This window comes from Mobula hypostoma, chromosome 1, assembly GCF_963921235.1.
Source record: "Mobula hypostoma chromosome 1, sMobHyp1.1, whole genome shotgun sequence".
In the NCBI taxonomy this organism is placed as follows: Eukaryota; Metazoa; Chordata; class Chondrichthyes; order Myliobatiformes; family Myliobatidae; genus Mobula; species Mobula hypostoma.
Window position 1 is genome coordinate 69,527,976 of NC_086097.1, and position 24,255 is coordinate 69,552,230.

General features: G+C 39.9%; 1 protein-coding gene across 5 annotated transcripts in view; it reads left to right on the forward strand.

Annotated features, from left to right (window-relative positions):
- Positions 1 to 19,436, forward strand: part of heatr5a (HEAT repeat containing 5a) — a 140,949-nt gene extending 121,513 nt beyond the window's left edge. For all 5 annotated transcript variants that reach the window (XM_063050362.1, XM_063050382.1, XM_063050353.1 and 2 more), the window contains 6 exons: positions 1,428 to 1,575; positions 3,504 to 3,776; positions 10,229 to 10,453; positions 13,279 to 13,430; positions 15,117 to 15,330; positions 18,166 to 19,436. In XM_063050362.1, the coding sequence (XP_062906432.1) occupies positions 1,428 to 1,575; positions 3,504 to 3,776; positions 10,229 to 10,453; positions 13,279 to 13,430; positions 15,117 to 15,330; positions 18,166 to 18,479 (1,326 nt within the window). In that variant the 3' untranslated portion in view covers positions 18,480 to 19,436. The remainder of the gene's footprint in view (positions 1 to 1,427; positions 1,576 to 3,503; positions 3,777 to 10,228; positions 10,454 to 13,278; positions 13,431 to 15,116; positions 15,331 to 18,165) is intronic.
- The last annotated feature ends 4,819 nt before the right edge of the window (positions 19,437 to 24,255 follow it).

A 24,255-nucleotide genomic window follows, 5' to 3' on the forward strand; every position in this document is an offset into this window, starting at 1 on the left:
GAAAAATGCGGGGTCGCACTAAATCAGGGTTCAAGAAAATCAGCGTTCAAACTGACCCAATGTTGACCTAACATCTTAAAACACCCCTACTTTCGCCCTATTTGACCCGTTTTTTGCACGTTTTACCTTCTGGCAGGGCTTTGGGTTCTAGCTTTTGCTTACGCAAATGAACGCAGACGGCAGGGACAAAAGTTTTGTGAAACCAATCCTCAAAGATGACACTCGTCATCCAAGCATTGCTGCTGTGCGTGTACTTGAATGGTAACTACTTCATGTTGACATGGTGGAAACAGTGGGGTGAGCGAGATTTACCAATCATGAGCAGTTTTAACTTGTGTTCCAATCCTGTTTACACAAAACAACAACGTCATGCAATCTTTGCGTTGCTTGAACCCCTCACGTCGGTGGGCATCATCTTTTCTAGCCCGTGTACAGCCTGGGATCATCTTGTAGCAGAGGCCTGTTTGTCACAGTTGTACACTTATTCTTCCACGTAGCCATCTTCTTCTAAGAGAGTTTTTAGTTCAGCCGGGTATTCGCTGATGGCGGCACTGTCGGCTGTGTGAATTTCTCCTGATACTAACACTTGAGAAATTCGGTGACGGCGTTTAAACCAGTCTAGCCATCCATTGCTAGCTTTGAACTGTGAGGTTTCTCCATTGATCTGCTTGTCAAACTTCCTGGAGAAGCGGGAGTATGGATTGACATGGACATGAATAAACATGGAGTCCAATGACTCATCGCGTTAAATCGCGGGGGTTTCACTGTAATTTAATTTGTATCTGATTTCTCAAAACTGATAGAAGAGTCACAGAAGGTCTGCAGTGAAAGACAAACTATTGCATATGTTTACTGTTGATAGTATTGGCCCACTATAACTTTCTACCTCTCATCAGCAGACTAGGCTTGGATCTTTCTTCAGCTCATGTAAATAAATCTGGGACAGCTGGGTGGAATTTTGCACAAGCCTGTGTAATTTAGTAAAATGTGACTGCAGAGGAGAATCTCATTTGTTGAGGTTCACCTTAGTAGATTTAAGCATTCTGAACTTTTTTTTTCTAATTCCTGTGAAATTAGAAAAGTTGAAATTGATTAAAAATGTAAATATTTAACATTTCCTAATAAAGACTTCAGCACTTATTCTTCTCTTGAGATGAGTCATTGGGTTTGTTTGAAGTGAAAATTTGATTTTCGGCTCACTTCATTTATCTTGTTATTTGTATAGAGTAAGCCTTGGTGTGAATAAATATCTTGATTCTGGTAATGTTTCTAGAATATTCTGAAGCAAAAGATTTCAACTGTTTCATGTCAATATGTTTACAATTTGAATACATGTGAAAGCTTTGATTTAAGTCATCGTGAAGATGAGCATTTTTCTGTTGCCAGCTATTTCTTAATTTGAGATTCCTTCTTATGCTTTGTTGTAGGAACTTGGAGTAGAATTACTGAATGTTTTGCATCGTTTGATTGTAACACGTGAGTCCCCATTAATCCAATTGGCTGCAGTTGATGTTGTGGAACAAATTATAAGAGCAGCCCAAGAGCATGTAAAGGAGAAGAGGAGAAGTGCAGAAGGTGGGTATTCATGGAACTGGTGGAAAAATTAATGTATTTATTCAGCCTTTCACAGGAAAACTTCAGGGAACACTCTCACAACTTGTGAGATGGTGATTGTAGTTATTGATAGTTATTAGATATTGTAGTGTTGAACTTCGAGCGCAACTTCTTACAATGCATAAAAGTGATTAAAGAAGTCATTTGCTACAAACCAAAAGAGGAAAATAAAACAAACTCTGGAAGAAGTCACCAGGTCAAGCAGCATCTTCTGAGGCAAAGGGATGGTCAATATTTCAGGTTTTGACCCTGTGTCAAGACTGAGAGGATAGAGGGAAGATAGCCAATGAGTGGGAGGGTTGAGACAGAGACTGGTAGATATTGAGTGAACCCAGATTGGGGAGGAGGGATGATGGAGCTGTGGGGAGGGGGAGATGGGAGTACTGAGATAGAGGCTGACAGATGGAGTGATGATGGGCAGATGTAACCCACTCCCCTGAGTTCCTTTCCCACTTTCACCAGCCCCTCCCAAGGTCTCTCTCTCTCTTTGTTCACCTTTTCTATCTCTTCCTCCGCCTGCTCTTGTCACCTGGACTCTTCACTCTCCCCCGTCTGGTTCTCTTTGCCCATTATCTGTTAGCAGCCTCAATCACATCCCTCCCTCTCACTTCTATATGCTAGCTATCTTTTCTCTACATTCCTAGTCCTGATACAGGGCTTTCAACCTGAATTGCTGACCATCCCACTGTCTCTACAGGTGCTGCTTGACCTTCTGAGTTCTTCCCTTAGTTTATTATTCACTTCAGATTCCTGCTTCTACATTCTTTTGTGTTTCCAAAAGAAGAAAATACCTGTGGATTGTCATGACAGGATAGTGATGCACACTTTCTAGTGATATGTTGCATAGTTGGATCAAGGATACAAGAATAGGAGCATTTTCTCTGCTCTTTTGTATGGTGTTTGAATTAGGTCATAATAAATAGGTCTTGAATAAATAATTGTAATTTTCATAAACTATCACACATAAATATTGTGTGATAGTTTATGAAAATTACAACTTCATTTATCTTTAAATTAAAACTTCAATAAGAAGCTGCATTGTTTTCTTGTATGATTCTTACATTGATGTCATTAAGTGATAAATGATTCTTGTTTGATTACTTATCACTGATTTAAAGCTATTTAGGTGAGAGAAAAAGGAAAGTTATTTATGCATGTACTTTACTTAATCATTTAATTTTATTGTGTTTGGAGAGTACAAAACTGGTCAATGTACAAATCTCCTATTAATGGTGTGCTTCAGACATAAGTAGTTGGCCCTCTTTTCCACATTCCCTCAGATTGCTTCTGCTTTCTGAAAGTAGTGAGTCAAGTACGGACTAGTAACTTGTTTTTCCCATTGTGATTGTAGATCTTGTAGCAGACAGAGAAAGAAGAATGGACAACTCAATCCTTTTGTCTGGAGTCTGACATTTCAAGCTGGATTGTTTTCTTTTCCCCACTTTGTTCCCCAGATTGCGCATATAAATGTTGCTTATGAAAACAATAAAGTGAAATACTGAAATTTCTAGAAGCATGAAATAAGATTTAAAAAAAAAATAGAAAACAATCGATCAAGAAAAAGAAAAGTTTAACACTGAAAGTTGATGACTTCTCATCAGAATTCCTGAAATTCTGATCGGGTCATCTACCCATGTGTTAACTTGCTATATCTCTCCTCTGATGCTACCTGATCTCCAGCAGCTTCTGTTTTTGCTATGGAAGCTCTAATTGATCCTTATTCTTGACCTAGCTTGGCACTGACCATAGAACTGAGGTGTTATAAACAATTCCTGCCGCCTGCCAATTCAGCAATCAGGGGAAGCTTTGCTTTTTCTTGTTCGTTAAAATTTCTGAAGGATTGTGTCAATTTTTGGGGAGGGTTTTACTTTGTCTGATTTTCTTTACAGTTGATGATGGTGCTGCTGAGAAAGAGACTCTCCCAGAATTTGGAGAGGGCAGTGATACAGGTGGACTGGTACCAGGAAAGTCCCTAGTCTTCGCAACACTGGAGTTGACACTCTCCATCCTGGTTCGCCAACTTCCCCAATTAAACCCTAAGTTAGTGGATTCTCCGACTAGCAGTTCTGGGAAACCTCAGTTGTTGTCTGAGGACGGAAGTAAATTAGTAGTCGCTGCCCTGCGAATTCTCTCTGAACTCATTTCAGTTTGCTCTCCTACAGGTAAGTTAAGCATATTTCAGGAAGTTAATTTAAAATTGCCATTGAATTACAGTAATTTTGTTTCGTCAAAGTTTTTTAAAATGTCTATTATTAGAGTGTTGAAAGCATATTTTATGATGTGTATTTTATGCCACTAACACCTCCAACAAATGAAAACAAATTCTGGAAATCAGCACTTGTGTCGAAAGGAACAGTTAAAATATCAGGTTGCACACCTTTCATCAGATATGAAAGAAGTTAGAAATTCATAATGAAGCTGATAACTGATGTAATGGGCAGGGAGGAGAGGAGAGAACAGCAGCATGGTCTTTGGTTGTGTGGAAGATCTGTGTGATAGAATGGTCTAAGGATAAATACGCTTGGTTAAATAGGTAGTCGTTATATAGCTCCATCCTCGTGGTCCCCCAATCATTTATAGCCTATTTCTACTCCCTCTCTACAGTCCAAAAGAGGATGCTCTTGTTTTGGGTACATGAGTAAAGATATTTTGCAGCATATTCTGGGCCTTGATAAAATTGTACCTGGAACTTTGTGTATAGACCTGGATTCCCTCTCGAACTGGCAATATAATTGTGATTGAAGGAGTGCAACAGATGTTCACAGGATTGATTTCTGGGATGGGATGGATTGCAAATGAGGAGAGATTAATTGGACTGGACTTGCACTGAAGGTAAAATCATTAATAGAAGCAGAATTAGGCAATTTGTCCTCTTGTATCTGGTTTGTCATTAAACAAGATTGGGACTAATGTTTCATTTTGATAGTACTTTCCTGGATTAACACCATATCCCTGATTCTCTTAATATCTAGAATTCTATCAATCCCTTTCCTGAATGTACCCAACAAATGTACCTCCACAGCCACCTTGCTAAACACTTTGGGCTAAGATGATTGTTGTTAGTTCTGTCCTGAATAGCCTAACACTGAATTTGTGATGATCACTCCAGTTCCATACACTCAAAGGGAAATTTCACCTGACGATTCCTGTAAGAATTTCGTATGTTTCAACAAGATCACCTTATTGAAAACTTAGGCCTAATTTGCTTATCCATTTCACAATGACATATCTGCCACATAGGAATCAATCTGGATAACTTTTTCTACGCTCACTGAATCCCAAGTACATCCTTCCTTGTGTACCGGCCTGGTGCCTCTTCTTGTATTCCAGATGTCGTCTTACCATGTTTCTATATAATAGAAGCAAAATGCCTCTATTCTTATCCTTATTATCATCTTGCAGTGAAGATCAATATGCCTTTCTCATGACTGGCTGTGTCTTCATGTTTGTATTTCACTGACACAGGCAAACCAGACACTTTGCACATCAGTACCCTTCAATTTATCACTGTTTAAAAATGCTTTTTATTTAATAATTTTACAGTTTTTTACATTATCTTTCATCTGCCATGCCTTTGCCATTCATTTTACATATCTTTTTTTCTTCCTGAAGAACCTCAGTATCCCTCTCACAGACCACATTGACATCCAATTTTGTATCATTTGAAGATAAGAATGTGCTAAGCTTAATACACTCATCTAAATATTTGAAATACATACTGAACAGCTGGGAGTCAGCACTCATTCCTGTGGCAGCTCACAAGTCACAGCCTCCCAACCCAAAAATGACTAGTTCATTCTACTGTTTGCTGGAGTATACCCCCCAAACGCAGCTGCTTTATTTTTTTGAAATAATACCGTGTTTGCTCATGATTGAATGACATCTGACTTGCTTGAATTTTGAAGGAGGACCTGGTGAAGTCAACACATCCACATTGGGGACTTGAAGAATAGAAGCAAGGATCATAAATTGAAAATAAGGAGTTGGCCATTCATGGCTGAGATAAGCCATTCTTTAGCACTCTCTACCAAGAGGGTCAAGTCAAGTCACTTTTTACTGTCATTTCGAGCATAAACAGCTGGTACAGTACACAGTAAAAACAAAACAATGTTCCTCCAGGACCATGGTGCCTCATGAAACAACACAAAACTACACTAGACTGCAGACCTACACAGGACTACATGAAGTGCACAACACAGTGCAGGGCAGTACAATAAATAATAAACAAGATAATAGGCACAGTAGAGGACAAATTACAATATAATAATAAATGATGTAGATGTCAGTCTAGTCTCTGGGTATTAAGGAGTCTGATGGCTTGGGGGAAGAAACTGTTGCACAGTCTGGTCGTGAGAGCCCAAATGCTTCGGTACCTTTTTCCAGATGGCAGGAGGGAGAAGAGTTTGTATGAGGGGTGCATGGGGTCCTTCACAATGCTGTGGCTTTACGGGTGCAGCGTGTGGTGTAACTGTCTGTAATGGTAGGAAGAGAGACACTGATGATCTTAGCTGACCTCACTACCAAATGCAGGGTCTATGGAAGCTTCTTTGCTTAGTGTATTCAAAATGAATACATTAGACTTTTAGAATCAAGTACTGTGGGCTTAGTATTGGAGAAAATGGTCTTGAGGCAAAATTTCTGCCATCATCTCATAGGAGACTGTTGTTTTCAGTACGTTCCAGTTCCTTCCATCTCCATAATTATTCACTTCACATTAACTTCCAATACAGATGCATGAAAAGTGAAGCTTGTTATCAGATAACATGAATTTCAACAGAGTTGAAAGGTGTTGCAGTATGTATAGGTGTCCCCCGCTTTTCGAACGTTCGCTTTACAAAACCTCACTGTTACGGAAGACCTACATTAGTACCCTATTTTCGCTTTCAGAAGGTGTTTTCACTGTTACGAAAAAAAATGCAGCGCGTGATAAAAGGCAGCGCGCCCCGAGCAGCCGCTCTCCCCCGGATTGGGAACTGCTTTGCTTTAAAACGTGCCTGTGAGCAGCTGTTTGCAAGATGAGTTCTATGGTATCGGAAAAGTCTGAAAGACCTCGTAGGGGTGTTACACTTACGGTAAAACTAGACATAATTAAGCGTTTTGATCGTGGTGAACCAAGTAAGGACAACATGAGTTTGGCTTGTGGAAGCTGACGAACATGATGTTGAAGAGGTTTTGGCATCCCATGACCAAGAACTGACAGATGAAGAGCTGATGCAATTGGAAGAAAAAAGGATAACAATTGAAACCAAATGAGTAATGATAAAGTACGACTTTAATTTTGAAAGGGTACATCGGTTTAGGCGATACTTGCAGGATGGTTTGAGTCCTTATTAAAGAACTGTGTGATAGAAAAGTGCGCGAGGCTTAGCAGTCAAGCAAGCCTTCCACATCAGCCACAGCAGATGACGAACCTCGACCTTTGACATCGAGGCGGGCAGAGATAGAAGAAGATGAGCTGCCTGCTCTAATGGAAACAGGCGATGAGATGACACCCTAGTGTCCCACCACCCCAACCCCCAGGCCACGGACAGATACCGATTCGCGGAGAATGCAAAGGTAGCCAGGAGGCACACAGCACATCTTTAAGAAAAAAGCTGAAATAAACATGCTAATTAATTAGGTGCCGCCGACACATAATTGTCGGCCCAGATCAGAGGCGACGCCATCGGAAATCGGCACTGATCTGGGCCCATAATTACGGGCGGCACCTAATTAATTAGCATGTTTGTTTCAGCTTTTTTCTTAAAGTTGTACTGTGTACCTCCCGGCTACCTCTGGACCCCTGCGTTCTTCGCGGCAATGTATCGGTCGACAGCCTGGAGGGTGGGGGCCACTGCACCACCCCAACCTCCGACTCAGCCTGACACACCATCATCAGTGTGCTCCGCGCTTTCCCAATTCCGGTAAGTGATACTACACTGTACATACATTATTTCTACTTTATATTGGCTGTGTATTTTTACGTGTTATTTGGTAGATTTGGCAGCTTCATAGTTTAAAGGTTACTGGAGAGCGCGTGTATGCCAACAGCGCTTGCGTGAGATTTTCTGCCGAGAGCGCTTGCGTGAGATTTTCGTTACGGAGATCTGTGCAGGCAATCGTTGTAGAGAAGTATTTCTACTTTATATAGGCTGTGTATTTATCATATCATTGCTGCTTTTACTATATGTTACTGTTATTTTAGGTTTTATGTGTTATTTGGCATGATTTGGTAGGTTATTTTTAGGTCTGCAAACGCTCACAAAATTTTCCCATATAAATAAATGGTAATTGCTTCTTTGCTTTACGACATTTCGGCTTACGAACCGTTTCATAGGAATGCTCTACCTTCGGATGGGGGGGGGGGGAACCTGTATCTCCATTTGCCAGTATCCAAAACCCAGTCAGAAAATTTCTGAGAAATGAAGGCCAGATTCATAACTGACTAACCAGGCAGAAATACTGAAACAAATAATTATATGGGAACAAAAGCTAAGATTCTCTTTCTGTTTTCATTTTCTCTGAATTATACAGTGTCTTGTACTAATATATAAAACTTCAGTCAGACAGGACTAGTATTGTGTACTATCAAGATTATGTGCAGTTCTGGTCACCCATTAGAAGAAGAAATTGGAAATGGTGCAGAAGAAATTAAAACATGAATCATTCTAGAGTTTAAGAGAAGTAATTTCAGCTCCTGAGTTTTTGGAATCATGGAAGCCCATGGTGTTTCTGATCTTGATCTTGTGTTTGTTGTTTGAACTGATTCTAAGCCACGTCAAACAATGCTAGAAAAACCTTCATTGTAATATTTTGTTTCACTATAGTTGGAAAATTTTTTTTCAGGGAATCCCATATTTGTAATATTTCATTGCATGGATAAAATTATTGGCAGTGCAAAACTAATATTCTATGGCTTAGCTGCTCAATCCCACAATGTTTATTATCTAAGAAATTAGAGGAACTTTTATATATGCTTGCTACATTGCAACTGCATTATGTAACGTCTTTGTAGTTAATCACTTTATTACGGAACTGCAGTGTAATGGATAGTGCAACTGGTAGGGGACACTATTGTCCAAAGATAGTGGTTCCAAAAAAAGTCTGATTTTTTTAAAAATTGTTTTTATTTCTGATTAATGTGGGTAGAAGATTGACTGGCAGACAGAAGGCAAAATGTGGGAGTAAAGTGGGCCTTTTCTGGATGGATAATAGTGACTTGTGGTGGTCTGCAGGGGTCAGTGGTGGGTCCACTACTTTTCATGTCATATGTTAATGATCAGGATGATGGATGTGGCCAGGTTTGTGGATGCTACAAAGGTATGTGGAGAAGCAGGTAGACTTGAGGAAGCAGGGAGCCTGCAGAAAGGAATGGCAGATGGAATACAGCGTAGGGAAGTGTGTAGTCATGCACTTTGGTAGAAGGAATAAAGGGATAGACGATTTTCTAAACCATGAGTGAATTCAGAAATCGGAGCTGCCAAGGGATTTGTGAGTCCTATTGTAGAATTCCTTAAAGATTAACTTGCAGATTGAGTCAGTAGTAAAGAAAGCAAATGCAATATTAGCATTCATTTTGAGAGGATTAGACTGTAAAAGCAAGGATGTAATGTAAGGTTTTGTTCACAGGACATTTGAAGTGTTGTGAGTAGTTTCGATCCTCATCTCTGTGGAAGGATGTGCTGGAATTGGAGAGGGCCCAGAGGAGAAGAACCACCTCGGGAATGAAAGGGTTAGCAAATGAGACGGACTTGATGGGTCTGAGATTCTACTTGTTGGATTTTAGAAGAATTGTGCTGTGATGGGGATGGGGAGGGAGTCTCATAGAAACCTACTGAATATTGAACAGCCTGGATAGAGTGGACATGGAGACAATGTTTGTGATCTTGGGAAGGTGCAAGACCTGAGGGCACAGCCTTAGAATAGAAGGAGGTCCCTTCAGAACAGAGATGAGGAATTTCTTTAGATAGAGCATGGCAAATCCGTTGAAATGATTTCCACAGACGGCTGTGGAAGCCAAGTCATTGAGTATGTTAAAAGCGGAGACTGGTAGGTTCTTGATTAGTAAGGGCATCAAAGGTTACAGGGAAAATGCAGGAGAATGAGATTTGGAGGTCACTATCAAATGGAGGAGCAGACTTGATGGGTTGAATGGCCTAACTCTGCCCATACGTTTTATGGTCTAATTTTTATTGATTAGATGCCCATATAATGGTTGCACCAAAGTAGCTTAACATGAGGTAATTGATGTTAGTGAGAAAATTATTTTGAATTTTATCAAACCCAAAGTCTTTTCTGTATCCAGTACTCTTAGTCACTTAATAATGTGAAGTAGACTGATGTAAGTTGGCTGTATACTGACATTTCTCTCGTGATGCTGCATGTAAATTTTAAAATAGTGTTAACTATACACTAACTTTGTCTATTCTGTCCATTAAGGGTTATAATGGACATGATAATTAGTATGTAATCATTGTTTGTCCTTGGAGCCAGACCTAAATGAAGAGAAAAGGAAACATTACTAAGGAAGTATTGTTAACAAAAGTGCAAAGTAGCATCATCATTTTGCTTATTAGTTTATTTATGCTAACTTTTCAGTTCCTTAGAAATATTTGATTCTTCCTTTGTTTTCCAGGGAGTGTTTCTATTCTTCCCACTGTCCTTTACCTAATCACAGGAGTCCTCAAGGAAACTGCAGTAAGGAGGTTTGATGGTTGCATATCTTCAACAGTCAATGCAGCACTGCAGGCACTGAAGGCCATTGTCTCCTCTCCCATGGCTCGGGCAGAGAAGAGCCACGCTGCTTGGACCATGCTTCTCCGCAGTGCTCTTGCAACAATTCTGGAGTTTTGGAATCCAGGTAATAGAGATTCTGGTTCTCCTATATAATTGAGACTGTACTCAAGGTTAAGAATATCCAAAGGCAATTCACTGGTACGTTAACAAAATACCAATCAAAAACTTGGTTAACGAAGTAGGAGCTGAAGAGCATAGTGGGTCGAGGCATTCTTGGAAGGAATTCCAGAGGTTAGGATAGAGAGAAGTAAGGCATGCCCAGTACTGGAAAAGCAATGTAATCAAAGGTGCTCAGAGAAAGATTTTGAAGCTACTGGAGTGAGGGAGGGGACCAGTTTTTGTAAACAAGTGTGAGAATTTAAAAAAACGGATCCCTTGGTTATCCAAGGTTAAAAATGTTAAAAATTAAGTTGCTTAATTTAATATAAAGTTCAGAGGGCTGCAATATGCCTAGACAAATTAGGTTAGTCGGTTAGTGAGCACAGCATTTAAGTCTCACTAAGACTTAGAATATGGCAATAGAATATGAGATGACTTCCAGCTTAATAATTGAAAGAAGAGAGGCTGGTTTGGAGTATTTAAGAAAATGGCTGTTTAATCAAATAGTAGAAGTCACAGAGTTAGGACAAATCTGGTTACAGGCTAGAGATCTGGTTGATCTTATGATCAACTCTGCTCGAGTAAGAACTTAAGAAAATTGAAGTGGGAGGTAGCCCTCTAGACTGTCCCATCGTTTAACAAGATCATAGGTGATCTACCCCTGGCCTCAAGATTGCTGTTTCTCTGATGGGGAAGTAAGAGTGCACCAGAAGAGCTCTGTTCTTGCTCTGCCCAAGTGAGAACAGAGGTTAAGAAACAGGTGAGTTGTGGTCAAGAAATCTGTCAACTGTAGTTAAAGGGGAGCCTTGTTTCATGGAGATATTTCAGAGGTACTTGTACAGAATATCTCCTCACTTGTATCAATTTCAATGGAAATGAGAAAATAGACTAGAGTTGAAGAGCCAAAGAGTTAGAAGTGCAGTCAAGCCTACCACTGAGATGGAAAGATCCAGCAAGGATGCTTCTTTGACTCTTCCCATTATGCAGACATCCCACCTCTCCCGGAAGTTCTGGGAGTCTCCTGCATATTAATAGTGGCCCCCTGATACCCGCAAATTATATACAATATCTCGGAAATCCATTTTTTGAGAGAGAGAAAGAGAGAGAGAGCAAGAGAGAGTGTGAGTGAGAGAGAGAGAGAGAGAGAGCCCTGCCTAATAGGGGTCAAAAATAATGACAGTGTTGCTCGCTGCACTGTTTGCAACAGTGACTTTTCTATTGTCCATGGTGGGTTAAGACTGTAAAAGACATGTTAAGGTGAGTTTAACAGGTGTCATTTGTTCATTAGCATAGCTAAGGTTATTTAAACTAGCTGGCTAGCTGCTAAGGAGCTACTCTATTGCTGAGTGGGACGTCTGCAGTATGACACACAAGAAAAGGGAAGAATTTAGGGCATATCTCAGCATTTTGCAGGGACAATTCCCTTCTTGGCTCCCTGGACCATTGTTCTTTTCTCACCAACTACACCTCTTCTTACAGCCCTTTCCTTGCACCCCAAGGTAATGCAGCACTTGTCCTTTCAATGTTTTGTTTTCTACTGTCCAGAGGGCTAAACAATCTTTTCAGGAGAAACAATGATTCACTTGTGCTACTTCCAGTCTGGCATATCGCATTTGTGGCTCGTAATGTAGTGTCCTGTATTTTGGGGAAATAAAATGCAGGTCAGGTGACTGATTTGCATTCTGTCCGCATGGGCGACCGCAGGCTCTCCATTGCTTGCCACTTTACTACTTTCCTGCATTGTTATAACGAGGTCTAATGCAAGCTTGAGTAGCACCGAATCTGTCCAGGCATATTACAGCCTTCTGAACTTTATATTGAATTGAGCAACTTAAGTAATTTTTTTAATATTGGCTCAACAAGTTTGTACTTTTTTGTTTTTTTTTCTCCCTTGTCCTTCTCTGGGAGTAGAGAAATGTCCAGTCTTAGCATGTTTTCTTGTTCCTCATTTCACAGCTTCTATGTCCTTGCATCTGTATTCTCATCCTCTAACTGTTTCCATTCACTCATTGAGCGGACAACTTTGTTTCCAGCTTATCCCCATAGTCAGTCTTGTTTTACCCTTTTCTCCTTCCCCCACTCAGCCTGCAACATAATGAGCTGCTTTTGTCTCCTTCTCAGTTCTCATTAAGTGTCTCCAACCTAAAACGCTAACTCTGTTTCTCTTCCCACAGATCAGGTTTGAAATTAATATTTCCATCATTTTCTGTTTGGTAGATTTCCAGCATGTATAATTCTATTGATTTTCAGAGACCATCTTAGTTTGCTGAAAATATATGAAGATAGGAAAGCATAAGATCAAAAAGGAATTAAAAAATATATATCAAGAACTTGAAGATTAAGATTATCAGAATAATGTAAAATGAGGGTTTGGGGATAAAGTCAGCAAAATTGATTGTTATCTTTGTGTTGAAGAAAAGGAAAATGGCCTGGAGAGCACTGTGATCCATTTGTCTGTATTGATTGAAGCATAGTGTGGGTTTTATGCACAGATGGTAGTTTTTGAACTATGTTTAGACAATATACTTCAACGTACAATATTTATTTCCATTCACAATGTGAGGCAGGATATGTTTGCTGAACTTGATACTTTTCTCGTGAGCATGAATAATCTATATAGTATATGCATCAGTGAAAGGTCTTAGTTGTTGCAATGATTGAAAGTTCCTTTCCATATCTTTACACACTATTACCTGCTCCATGCCTCCTTAACATCAATTTACACAAACTAAAAGGATTTAACCAGCTTGGTTTCTTATTTAAGTTTTGTGTGTGTTCTTGTTTTTGTAGAGCTGAATCACTCAGATCTGGATGAAGTGAGCATGCTAACTGCCATCAGTATTTTCTTGATGTCAGCAAATCAAGAAGTCACGTGTGTAGAGTGTCTTGAAAAAAAATGTTTTAACCGGTTTAAGATAATTCTTGGTTCTAAAAATCCCGTGGTAAGCATTGCAGCAAATTTACTTCAATTCACTAGAGATGAGAGGGTATGGCTCTGAGCTAATATCGCATCAAATCTATCTAATCCTGGATTTTGCTAAGCCTTGTCAGCATTCTGGCTTGATACTGATGAAATTTCTGATCACAAGTATCTGTAGATTTTATGAATCATTTAAAATATGCAAGTCACAAGCTGGGTGGATAAGTACCATCAGCTGCTTACTGATTACACTCTTGCTACTGAACTCCCCTTGGCAAATTGGCAAGTCAGCTTTTCAGAGCATTGAAGTGCATTGACACTTGGTAAGGCTGGACCTAGAGCTTAGGAGTTTGCAAGACTGCTACGTTACTTCTTTTGGTCCAGCATTTGTCTGGGATGTTTGGAATACTTCAGAATAATGCAAAATGATGATTTGTGGATACAGAGCTTGTTACCACATTTGCGTGCTGAAAAATACCAACATCTCCTCAGATCTGCTGGCTATGCCCCTCAAGTCCAGGCTTACTCTGTGCTAGTTCTACGTGCCCATTCAATTGATTGGCATTGTAGAGCTGCATGAAAAGGTGATGTAACATTTTTATAATTATTTTTCTTCTGCAGAATTTTTTGTCCTATCTGATTTTTGCGATTTTCTTAATTAAAACTTTATTTTGTTACTATTTCATTTCAATATTTTAAATTTTTAATGTTAATGTGAACATCTGGATTTTAGACAGGGTTCTGTGAACAGGGCTTATTTTGATCTGCCCACGTTTCTCTATTATGTCATTCATGGTCTTGCTGCTTGGCTCTGGAATTGTTTGAGCCTGAGAGATCAGTCTTTCACCTTCAGCTGGGTTACTTAAGGGATAATATAGAGCAACTTACAGGCCTGTGTGAGTAAAACCTGAATTAAACCTGTTTTGGACTTCTCATGTTTTCTGTCAAATATAATTATTATTTGTCAAATTGAATTAATCAAACTCATGTAATGGTTAATTTGTCTATGCATTACAAGATTTATTAATGCATATAGAAAAAGAAGAATAAAGGTTCATTTCTGCTCAGGACTGAGTTAACTGTGTTGAGCCAAACATAAAGTAAGTCAAACACAGAAAATCAAGAAACTGCGTATGCTAGAAATGTGCAAAGGAAAACATACAGATACTGTTGTGGATCAAGGGATCCTCAGGATTGGGAAGCGGAAAAAAACAAGTGGTTGCAAGTTGTAGAGAGGGTAGGGAGGGTTGAATATGATCAAAGGAATATCTGGTAGGAAGACAGAAGCCAAAACCAGAGAGCGCGAATTGAGGGAGCACCTGTTTAGATGTTTATGACCTTCATGTATTTCAAATTTCTAACCTTTGCAGTTATTTGCTTTTTTCGACCTTTACTTAATTGATGTTTACAAGTTCAAATAGCAGGGGTCAGTAGGTAGCTTTTAGAAGGCGGGAATCTGATTTTTGTTTCAGATCACTGTCACAGTGATTTTCATTATCAGCTTTTTGAAAAACGTAACCCATGATACAGAAATGTCATAAATTGATTAAGGACGCTCAGAGATATTCTTCTATTACTGGTTAACTCTTAATGATTGTACCTGTTAGCAATATTTTAAGTTCCATTTTTAAAATTTGAACATCTGAATAAACTTTCCATTATCGTATTCTTGCTTCCTTTCTAAGAAAGTATTCTATTTTTTATTCAGATACGGACACATGGCTACAGATTGCTGCAGTCAGTATTTCAGCATCCTAATAAAGCTGTGTCTACACCTTACATCCACTCTCTGACCATTTTGGTTGTGGATGCGTTACGCAAGGTGGAAAAAGAGAAGCCAAGCACATGTGCTGAGTTGCAGGCCGTGCTAGAAGGGGTAAAGACTCTGGAGGCTTTGGTCAATTTAGCTGATGAACAAAACCGTGAGTTTCCAATGTATTTATCTTTGGATTTTGATAAACACATGAGGATCTTTGCTTTTTTATGAGAAACCTGAAACTTGCTTTTATGATGAAGTGATTTCTGTGGATCCTGCAAGAGGACCACAGTCCTGTTGTAGGGCTTGGAGGCGGGTGTACCTCAATGACCCCTAGAGCTATGCTAGCTAGAGTCAAGGCCAAGGGTCACCCATGCTGAACAGGTCAAAGGGCAGAGAACAAACTAAGAGTGGTCCACCAGTCCTCCAGGTTCAGGGGTTTAGCTCAGTGCTAGTAACACTGACTGGTCAAAAAAGTTGTTACAGAAACAATTTCTGTGGCTAATTATTATTCTTCTGAAATGGAGAATGTTTGAGTCCTCTGTTATACTTTCTTAACCTGTCTTTGAGGAAACCGAGAATGCCATCTTGACATTACATTTGAGTCTTACTTCGTTGGTGGGCAAGCTGTTGGAGAAGATCCTGAGAGGCAGGATTTATGAGCATTTGGAGAGACATAATCTGATTAGGGATAGTTAGCATGGCTTTGTCAAGGGCAGGTCGTGCTTTATGAGCCTGATTGAATTATTTGAGGCTGTAACAAGACACATTGATGAAGGCAGAGCAGTGGATGTAGTATATATGGATTTCACTAAGGCATTTGATAAGGTTCCCCATGTGAGGCTCATTCAGAAAGTAATGAGGCATGGGATCCAAGGAGACCTTGCTTTGTGGATCCAGAATTGGCTTGCCCACAGAAGGCAAAGGGTGGTTATAGATGATTCGTCTTTGCATGGAGGTTGGTGACCAGTGGTGTTTCGCAGGGATCTGTTCTGGAAACCTTCCTCTTTGTGATTTTTATAAATGACCTCGATGAAGAAGTAGAAGGGTGGGTTAGTAAATTTGCTGATGACACAAAAGGTGGGGGTGTTGTGGATAGTCTGGAGGGTTGTCAGAGGTTACAGCGGGATATGGATAGGATGCAGAACTGGGCTGAGAAGTAGTAGATGGAGTTCAACCCAGATAAGTGTGAAGTGGTTCATTTCAGTAGGTCAAATTTGAAGACAGAATATAATATTAATGGTAAGGGTCTTGGCAGTGTGGAGGATCAGCAAGATCTTGGGGTCCATGTCCATAGGACATACAAAGCCACTGCGTAGGTTGACAGTGTTATTAAGAAAGCATATGGTGTGTTGGCCTTCATCAATCGTGGGATTGAATTCAAGAGCCGTGAGGTAATGTTACAGCTATCTAAGACCTTAGTTAGACCCCACTTAGAGTACTGTGCTCAGTTCTGGTCACCTCATTACAGGAAGGATGTGGATGCTATAGAGAGAGTACAGAGGAGATTTACAAGGATGTTGCCTGGATTGGAGAGTGTGCCATATGAGAATAGGTTGACTGAACTTGGTCTTTTCTACTTGAAGCGACAGAGGATGAGAGGTGACCTGACGGAGGTGTATAAGATGATGAGAGGCATCATTGATCGTGTGGATAGCCAGAGGCTTCTTCCCAGGACTGAAATGGCTAACACGAGGGGGGCATAGTTTTAAGGTGCTTGGAAGTAGGTACAAGAGGTATGTCAGAGGTAAGTTTTTCTCACAGAGAGTGGCGGGTGTGTGGAATGCACTGCCAGCGAAGGTGGTAGAGGCAGATACACTAGGGTCTTTTAAGAGACTCTTAGATAGGTACATGGAGCTTAGAAAAATAGAGGGCTATGTGGTAGGGAAATTCTAGGCAGTTTCTGGAGTAGGTTGGCACAGCATTGTGGGTGGAAGGGCCTGTAATGTGCTGTAGATTTCTATGTTTCTCTGTAATTTACCCCACTCTTGTAAAGTTACATCAGAGAAATAGAGGGCAGTAGGGAAAGTATTTTCATGATTTACAATAGTTCAGGGATTCTGCTGGCTTTGCAGCATCTTCCAGGGGAATAATTGAATAGACCTAACACCCAAAGTAAGTGTCAGGTTGGTAGGCAAAACTGAGCTTGGTCCTGGCCTGACCCATCACCAGAAGCTTAATGCATTATCGAAGATCAGGATGTTAGCTGATTTTTTTTTTTTTGTTTCCTTGGCTCAAGGGTCCTGAGGACAATACCAAGGCTTCCATCAATGGTTCAGTTTAATGTCAGAATGTTTACAGACTACAACCTGAAATCCTCATTCTTCGTAGACATCCACGAAACAGAGAGAAAGAACCCAAAGAATGAATGACAGAAAAATGTTAGAAACAAAAAGCCCCCCCTCCCACACCTAAGCAGCAGCAAAGCATCAACCCTTGCCACTACCCTCCCCATTCCATCAACATCATTATCTTCAAAGGGTAAAATAATAATTGAGCTTTCGGGTACAATTACACTGAATTTTGGACATATATTTATTTATTGAGATACAGTGCAGAATAGGCCCTTCTGGCCCTTCAAACCATTCTGTGCAGCTACCCCTGATTTAACTCTAGACTAGTCACGGGGCAATTTACAATGACCTATTGATCTACTAACCGGTACATCTTTGGACTGTTGGAGGAATCCAGAGCACCTGGAGAAAACACACATTCACGGGGAGGATGTATAGACTCCTTACAGATGACGTTAGACTGGAACTCCGAACTCCAACGCCCTGAGCTGTAATAGTGTTGCACTAACTGTCTGCTACTGTGGTGCTCATACGTTAACTCTTTCAGATCTATAATGAGTTGTTTAAACAGCTGCCATACTGCACCAAACTATCTTTCTTCCTATTTTCAATGGCTATTCCATTCACTTATGATACAGTTTGATTACTTTTATTTGTACGGACTCATTTTTACTGTTAATTTGTTTTGGTTGTTCCTTGTGTTCTAGGCATTTACTTGGTGGCATTGCTTCTACCAATTCTGATATCCTTTCTTTTGGATGAAAATGCTTTAATATCTGCTCCAAACCCAGCTAAGAGTTTACATGAGTTTGCCCTCCAGAACTTGATGCGACTGGGTCCGCAGTATCCAGCTATTTTTCAGAAATTGGTGGGTATGTCTCCAGGGATGAAAGCTAGACTTGAAGGAGCTGTTAAGGGTAATCAAGAGAGCATCAAAGCAAAGAAAGCAGCTGGACAGTCAAAATGTTCTGGGAAAAAATCTCTGAGCATTCAACTCAAGACTGATTTTTCTAATTTCTAAGAGCTGTGAAATAGTTTGAAGACTCCTCGTGATAGTAGCAACCAAAGTAGACCAAGTGAAGGTAATTTAATGTTAATATTGAAGAAGTCTAATGGCATAATTTAACAACTGTTTTATACTGAATGAGGACAAATATTCTAGAGCTGTGTGTATGTGTGTAGCTTAACATTTTAAAACTTGAACATCCCATTTTTAAAAACAAGCATTTAATTTTTTTAGAAAGCACCTATACATTTCTAACATTTACTGCTGTCATATTAATTCTTAATTCACCCAAATGAAGTCTTAACACTGCTGTTGTGCACGCATTTGTGAAAATGAACTAACAATTTGGTATAACCTGTTAACTTAGACTTGATCTCCGACTTGACAGAGAAGTAATGTTGAAGGGAATTTTATGCAACCACATTTGTCATTAAAAGGCTGCTCTCCTATTGCCAGAAATTTATAGAATAACCTTATGTAGGCACTGTTATTAGTGCGATTTATAACATGTAAATTTATAACCAGCTAACTTATATGAACTACAATTGCACTACAATGGTATTATTTTAAACAAACAAGATTATTAAGTTGTCCAGTGCTTTGTCTAAAAAGAATCTCAACTATATTTAAAAAAAACTCAGCTTTAATAAATCTCTAACCACAAGTGTGGCTGTTGATGGCACTCAATTGCTTTCATTTTTGCCAGTAAAAATGATATTGCACTGTAAAGTGTGTAGTATTTCTAATGTCACAATCTTTCTACCAATGGACTAATTTCACAGGCTATTCTTACAGAAACCAATCTGTTTACTAGCTATTTTTATTTTGCTTGGGCTTTCTGAAGTTCTAATGTACTGTATTAATAGATGACTTGCAGGTTATGTATATAACACAACTGTAAATTATATAGAATTGCAACATATGCATTATTACTACTTTTGTATTTTTACTTAAATAAATCTAATTTCTTCACATTGTCTGTTATTTTTCATAACTTTTGCTTCCCACCAAGGTTACTTTCCCTTTTAATCAAAGTTCAAAAGTTCAAAGTAAATTTATTATTAAAGTACATATATGCCACCATATATAGCCCTGAGATTCATTTTTTTGTGGGCATACTCAGTAAATCCAAGGACCATAATAGACAAGCAACCGATGTGCCAAAGACAACAAATTGCAACTGCAATGGAAATAAGCAAGCATTAAATATCAAGAACATGAGACGAAGAGTCCTTGTAAGCGAATTCATAGGTTGTGGGAACAGTTCAGTGATGGGTAAGTGAAGCTGAATGAAGTTATCTTCATTGGTTCAAGAGCCTGATGGTTGAGGGGTAATAACTGTTCCTGAACCTGGTAGTGTGAGACCTGAGACTCCTGCACCTCCTTCCTGATGACATCAGTGAGGAGAGAGCATGACCTAGCCAGTGGTGAGGTCTTTACCCGTGATGGACAGGCCCATATCACCCTACTTTTTGTAGGATTATCCATTCAAGGGCATTGGTGTTTGTGTACCAGGCTATGATGCAACTAGTCAATATACACTCAACCACACAACCAGATGTATTAGATGCCATGCCAAATCTTCTCAAACTTCGAAGAAGGTAGAGGTGCAACTGTGCTTTTTTGCTAATTGCATTTGCACGCTGAGCCCAGAACGAGTGCTCTGCAATGATAGCACCAAGAAACTTAAAGTTCCTGGCCCTCTCTGCATTGCCAAGTGAAAATGGTCAATGACTTCCATGTCTGTTAATTTCCTCTGACAGTTTTTGTGTTTGAATCCTCCTACTTGAAGATTTAAAAATATAATATTCAATTCTGTGAGTGTTGGTAGCCTCTCATTCTGTTTGAAGCTAAATTTTAGCAGACAGTTTTCCCACAGAATCCATAGAAGTGAGTTTAACACTTGTACCAGGTGTTTTCATGAAATTACAGCAGATGTTACCAGCTAATAATTAAACATAAGACTAATGTGTATTTTTTCACCTTCTGTCCCAGGAGAACATTCACATTATACGCCCAATGTTGTCCTAGGTTTGTCACCAGACAGTACAGTCCAGAGATCAAGTCTATGACTCTTAACCTTTGTATTATTATTTTACTTTGTCAAATAAATGTATTCCTTGGGAATTCATTGCAGGATGATAATTAAGCTGGTTTTTTTTTGTTTCCTGACCTTAGGAGCAATATTTATTTTTCTGCTCAACACTTTTGCTTGTCTTACGTATAGTTTAAAAGAGAATGATCTTTGCTGCTAGCCTTCCAAATATTTGAAATATTTTTGAGGCTTGTGAATAGTCCAATTAGAAAATATTGAACTTAAGAAAAATCTCCAAATGAGTTTTGAGTATATTGAGGTGGTGCTTAACCTTCTTTTAAAAGGAAGAGAAGAACTGAAGAAAGCTTTGAATTGTGGTCCTAATGGGCATCAGTTTATTAATGATTAGTATTTAAATTGTGTAGATTATTGATTGATACAGCGTGGAAGAGGCCATTCCAGCCCTTCGAGTTACACCTTCCAGCAGTTCCATGGCTGGTAAGCTGCCCGATTGTATCTTTCATGACTGAAACCAGCCATGAATAGTAGGCTATTACATTTTATTTGACAAATCAGTTTGCAACCTTGCTGAAATCCATGCAAATAATTCCCTGAAGGGGTTGGTAAATAATGATAAAGTGGGAATCAGTACAGTATCTGTTTTTTCCCAAATTTAATACATGCATCGAATGTCCAACCGTCTGAAGCCGTGTGATAAATTTGGTCAGTATGCCTTACAGTTTAGAAGAATGAGGAATGACCTATTCAAACAAAGAGATCATAAGGGTTTTTTGCAGTGTGTATGTTGTGATGTTTCCACTAGGGGAAGAACCACAAGCAAGAATTAAGATCTGCAAAGTAAGGGGTCTCTTTTTTAAAAACTGAGATGCATAAAAATTTCTTCTCCTAGGTGGTGAGCCTCCCAGATTCTCTGTGCTGCATCATTCCTCCGAGATGCAGCACAGAGCGTCATAGGAAGTCATTCCTGCCTGTGGCCATCAAACTTTACAACTCCTCCCTTGGAGGGTCAGACACCCTGAGCCGATAGGCTGGTCCTGGACTTATTTCATAATTTACTGGCATAATTTACATATTACTATTTAACTATTTATGGTTCTATTACTATTTATTATTTATGGTGCAACTGTAACGAAAACCAATTTCCCCCGGGATCAATAAAGTATGACTATAACCCACCCCCCCCCCACCCCAATGGTGGTAGAGAACACATCATTCAATACACTTGGAATGGAGATGGAGAAATATTTGAAAGACTGAGAAATTGAGATTATGGAGACCTGGCATAGAAGAGGAGAGGAGTTCAGCATGATCCAATTGGATGGTGGGAAAATGTGAGGAGCTGAGTGACCTACTCCTGCTCTTGTTTTCCTGTATTTTTTAAATTAGTTTCTCAGGCACTGCAATCGTGCCAAGTCAATTTGGTTCAGATTTTCACTATTGTTGATCCGTTATGAAAGCCCCACGTTTTAATATTAATTTTTAATTTTGTATTTATGCACAGGATGTACGTCAGAATAATGCTGAATGACAGACCTGAAAAAACATGGATTTTAAGTGTAATTATTTCTGCACAGTAAGAACCTTTTTTTCTGGATTTTTCATAAATATAGAAGGCTGAAAAGGAGCAGTTCCCCAATTTGAGAAGGAACATTTCTGTGAAAGTGATTGGAAAAGTCATTTTATAACATCTCAAATAATCTTGAAAGTACTTTGATCCCAAGAGGTGTATGCTGACACTCTTGGCAGTACTCACTCACTTTTGTTTGTATATCAGCCAATAATGTACTACATTGGGGTTTTTCTGGTGCTCATGACTTACTATCAAGGTGGTGCTGAGCTGTCATGTCCATCGAGTCGTGGCTCAGGCTGGGTTGTGTTTTTAGGATTGTAGGGATGGTTTTGGGGGCAAATCAGGGAGTTGTGGGACAGGTTAGGATTTAGGGATGGGGATAAAGAATACTTAAAGGTCAGGGCCAAGAGCTGGTGGTCAGAGTGCCCAGTTGTCAAGGTCCCGTGGTTGGCAAGTCTGGAGTCGATACTCAGAGGTCAAGTCCAGAGATCAGTGGTTGAAGCCCCTGGGCCGGTGTATCTGGTCCAGGGACTGGATGTTTAGCAGTCCAATGCTAATGAGTCAGAGAGTACGGAGCCAAGAACTGGTGGTTGGAGAGTCCAGAGCTGGCCTATCCTGGGCAGTCTGTATGTGTGAGTGGCTGGGTGGGAAAGGATGCTTGATTTTTGTTGTTTTGTTTTTGTTATTTTGTTGTAGTAGTGTTATTGTTGCTTGTGTTGTTCTGCTGAACATTGTGGGACATGTTTGTTGGCACCGGAATGTGTGGCATCACTTGCGAGCTAACCCCAGCACATCCTTAGGTTGTGTTGATTTCTGAGATAAAAAGCACATTTTGCTGCACACGTGATAACTAAGTAAATCTGGTCTGAGATTGTTTTATTTGACAGAGCTTGTAATGTTACTGGCGTCCTGGTGGGGAGGTTTGACAGTGCTGTTGGGGGAGGCCTAGACTGAGTTGGCAGAGGAGTGAGGCTCAGTATTTGTTCAGGTGGAGAAGTACAGTCACCTGGAAGAGAAAAAGTAAGGCCAGCTTGAGCAGGAGGGTAAATGTACATGCGTAGAATACAGAACTAAATTGCATCTATTTTAATCATTTAACTGGTGTGGCAAATGATCTCAAAGCTTTAATTAATATGCAACCACAATATTTTTGCCATTACTGAGACCTAGTTGAAAGTTGAGCAGGTCTGGCAACTGAATATCCCAGGGTACAGAGTTTTCAGGTCAGATGGATGTAAGAGAGGAGGCAGCATTGAACTGTTGGTACGGGGGATACATTACTTAAGTCTAGAAAGAGGATAGCCAAGAAGGCTCCTCAAAGAAGACGAGTTCTGGTGCAGAAGGGAAAGAGGGGAGTAGTAGTGGTAGGGGACTCAATAGTCAGGGGAACAGACAAGAGATTCTGTGGATGTGAACAGGACACCCAAATGGTATGTTGCCTGCCAGGGTCAGGGATGCCTCGGATCAGGTCCACAACATTTTGGAGAGGGAAGGAGAGCAGCTAGATGTCTTGGTACATTTTGGTTTCAATGATGTAGGAAGGAAAAACAAAGAGGACCTGGAAAGAGAATTTAGAGAGCTAGGTAGAAAGCTGAGAAGCAGGATCTCCCTGGTAGTAATTTCTGGATTGCTGCCTGTGCTGCGTACCAGTGAGGGTAGAAACAAGATGATTTGGCAGATTAATGTGTGGCTGAGAAGCTGGTGCAGAGGGCAGGACTTCAGGTTATTGGATCATTGAGATCTCTTCTGGGGGATGTATGACCTGTTCAAAAGTGATGGATCGCACCTGAACCCGAGGAGAAACAATGTTCTTGTGGGCTGGTTTGTTAGAGCTGTTAGGGAGGGTTTAAACTAATTTGGCAGGGGGCTGGAAACCAGAGTGAAAGGACTCAGGATAGGATGGATGGTCAAAAAAAGCAAAGATAGTGTGCAGTCAGACTGTCAGGAAGGGCAGGCAGATGATAGGACAAAATTGTAGCCTGCAGGGTGACTATCAGTGCATTAAGGATGCAGAATTAAAAAGGGTAGCAAATGCAGTATTCAAAGTGTTCTATCTCAATGCGTAGAGTATAAGAAATAAGGTGGATGATCTTGTTGCACTATTACAGGTTGTCAGGTATGATGTTGTGGTCATCATTGAATCGTAGCTAAAGGATGGTTGTAGT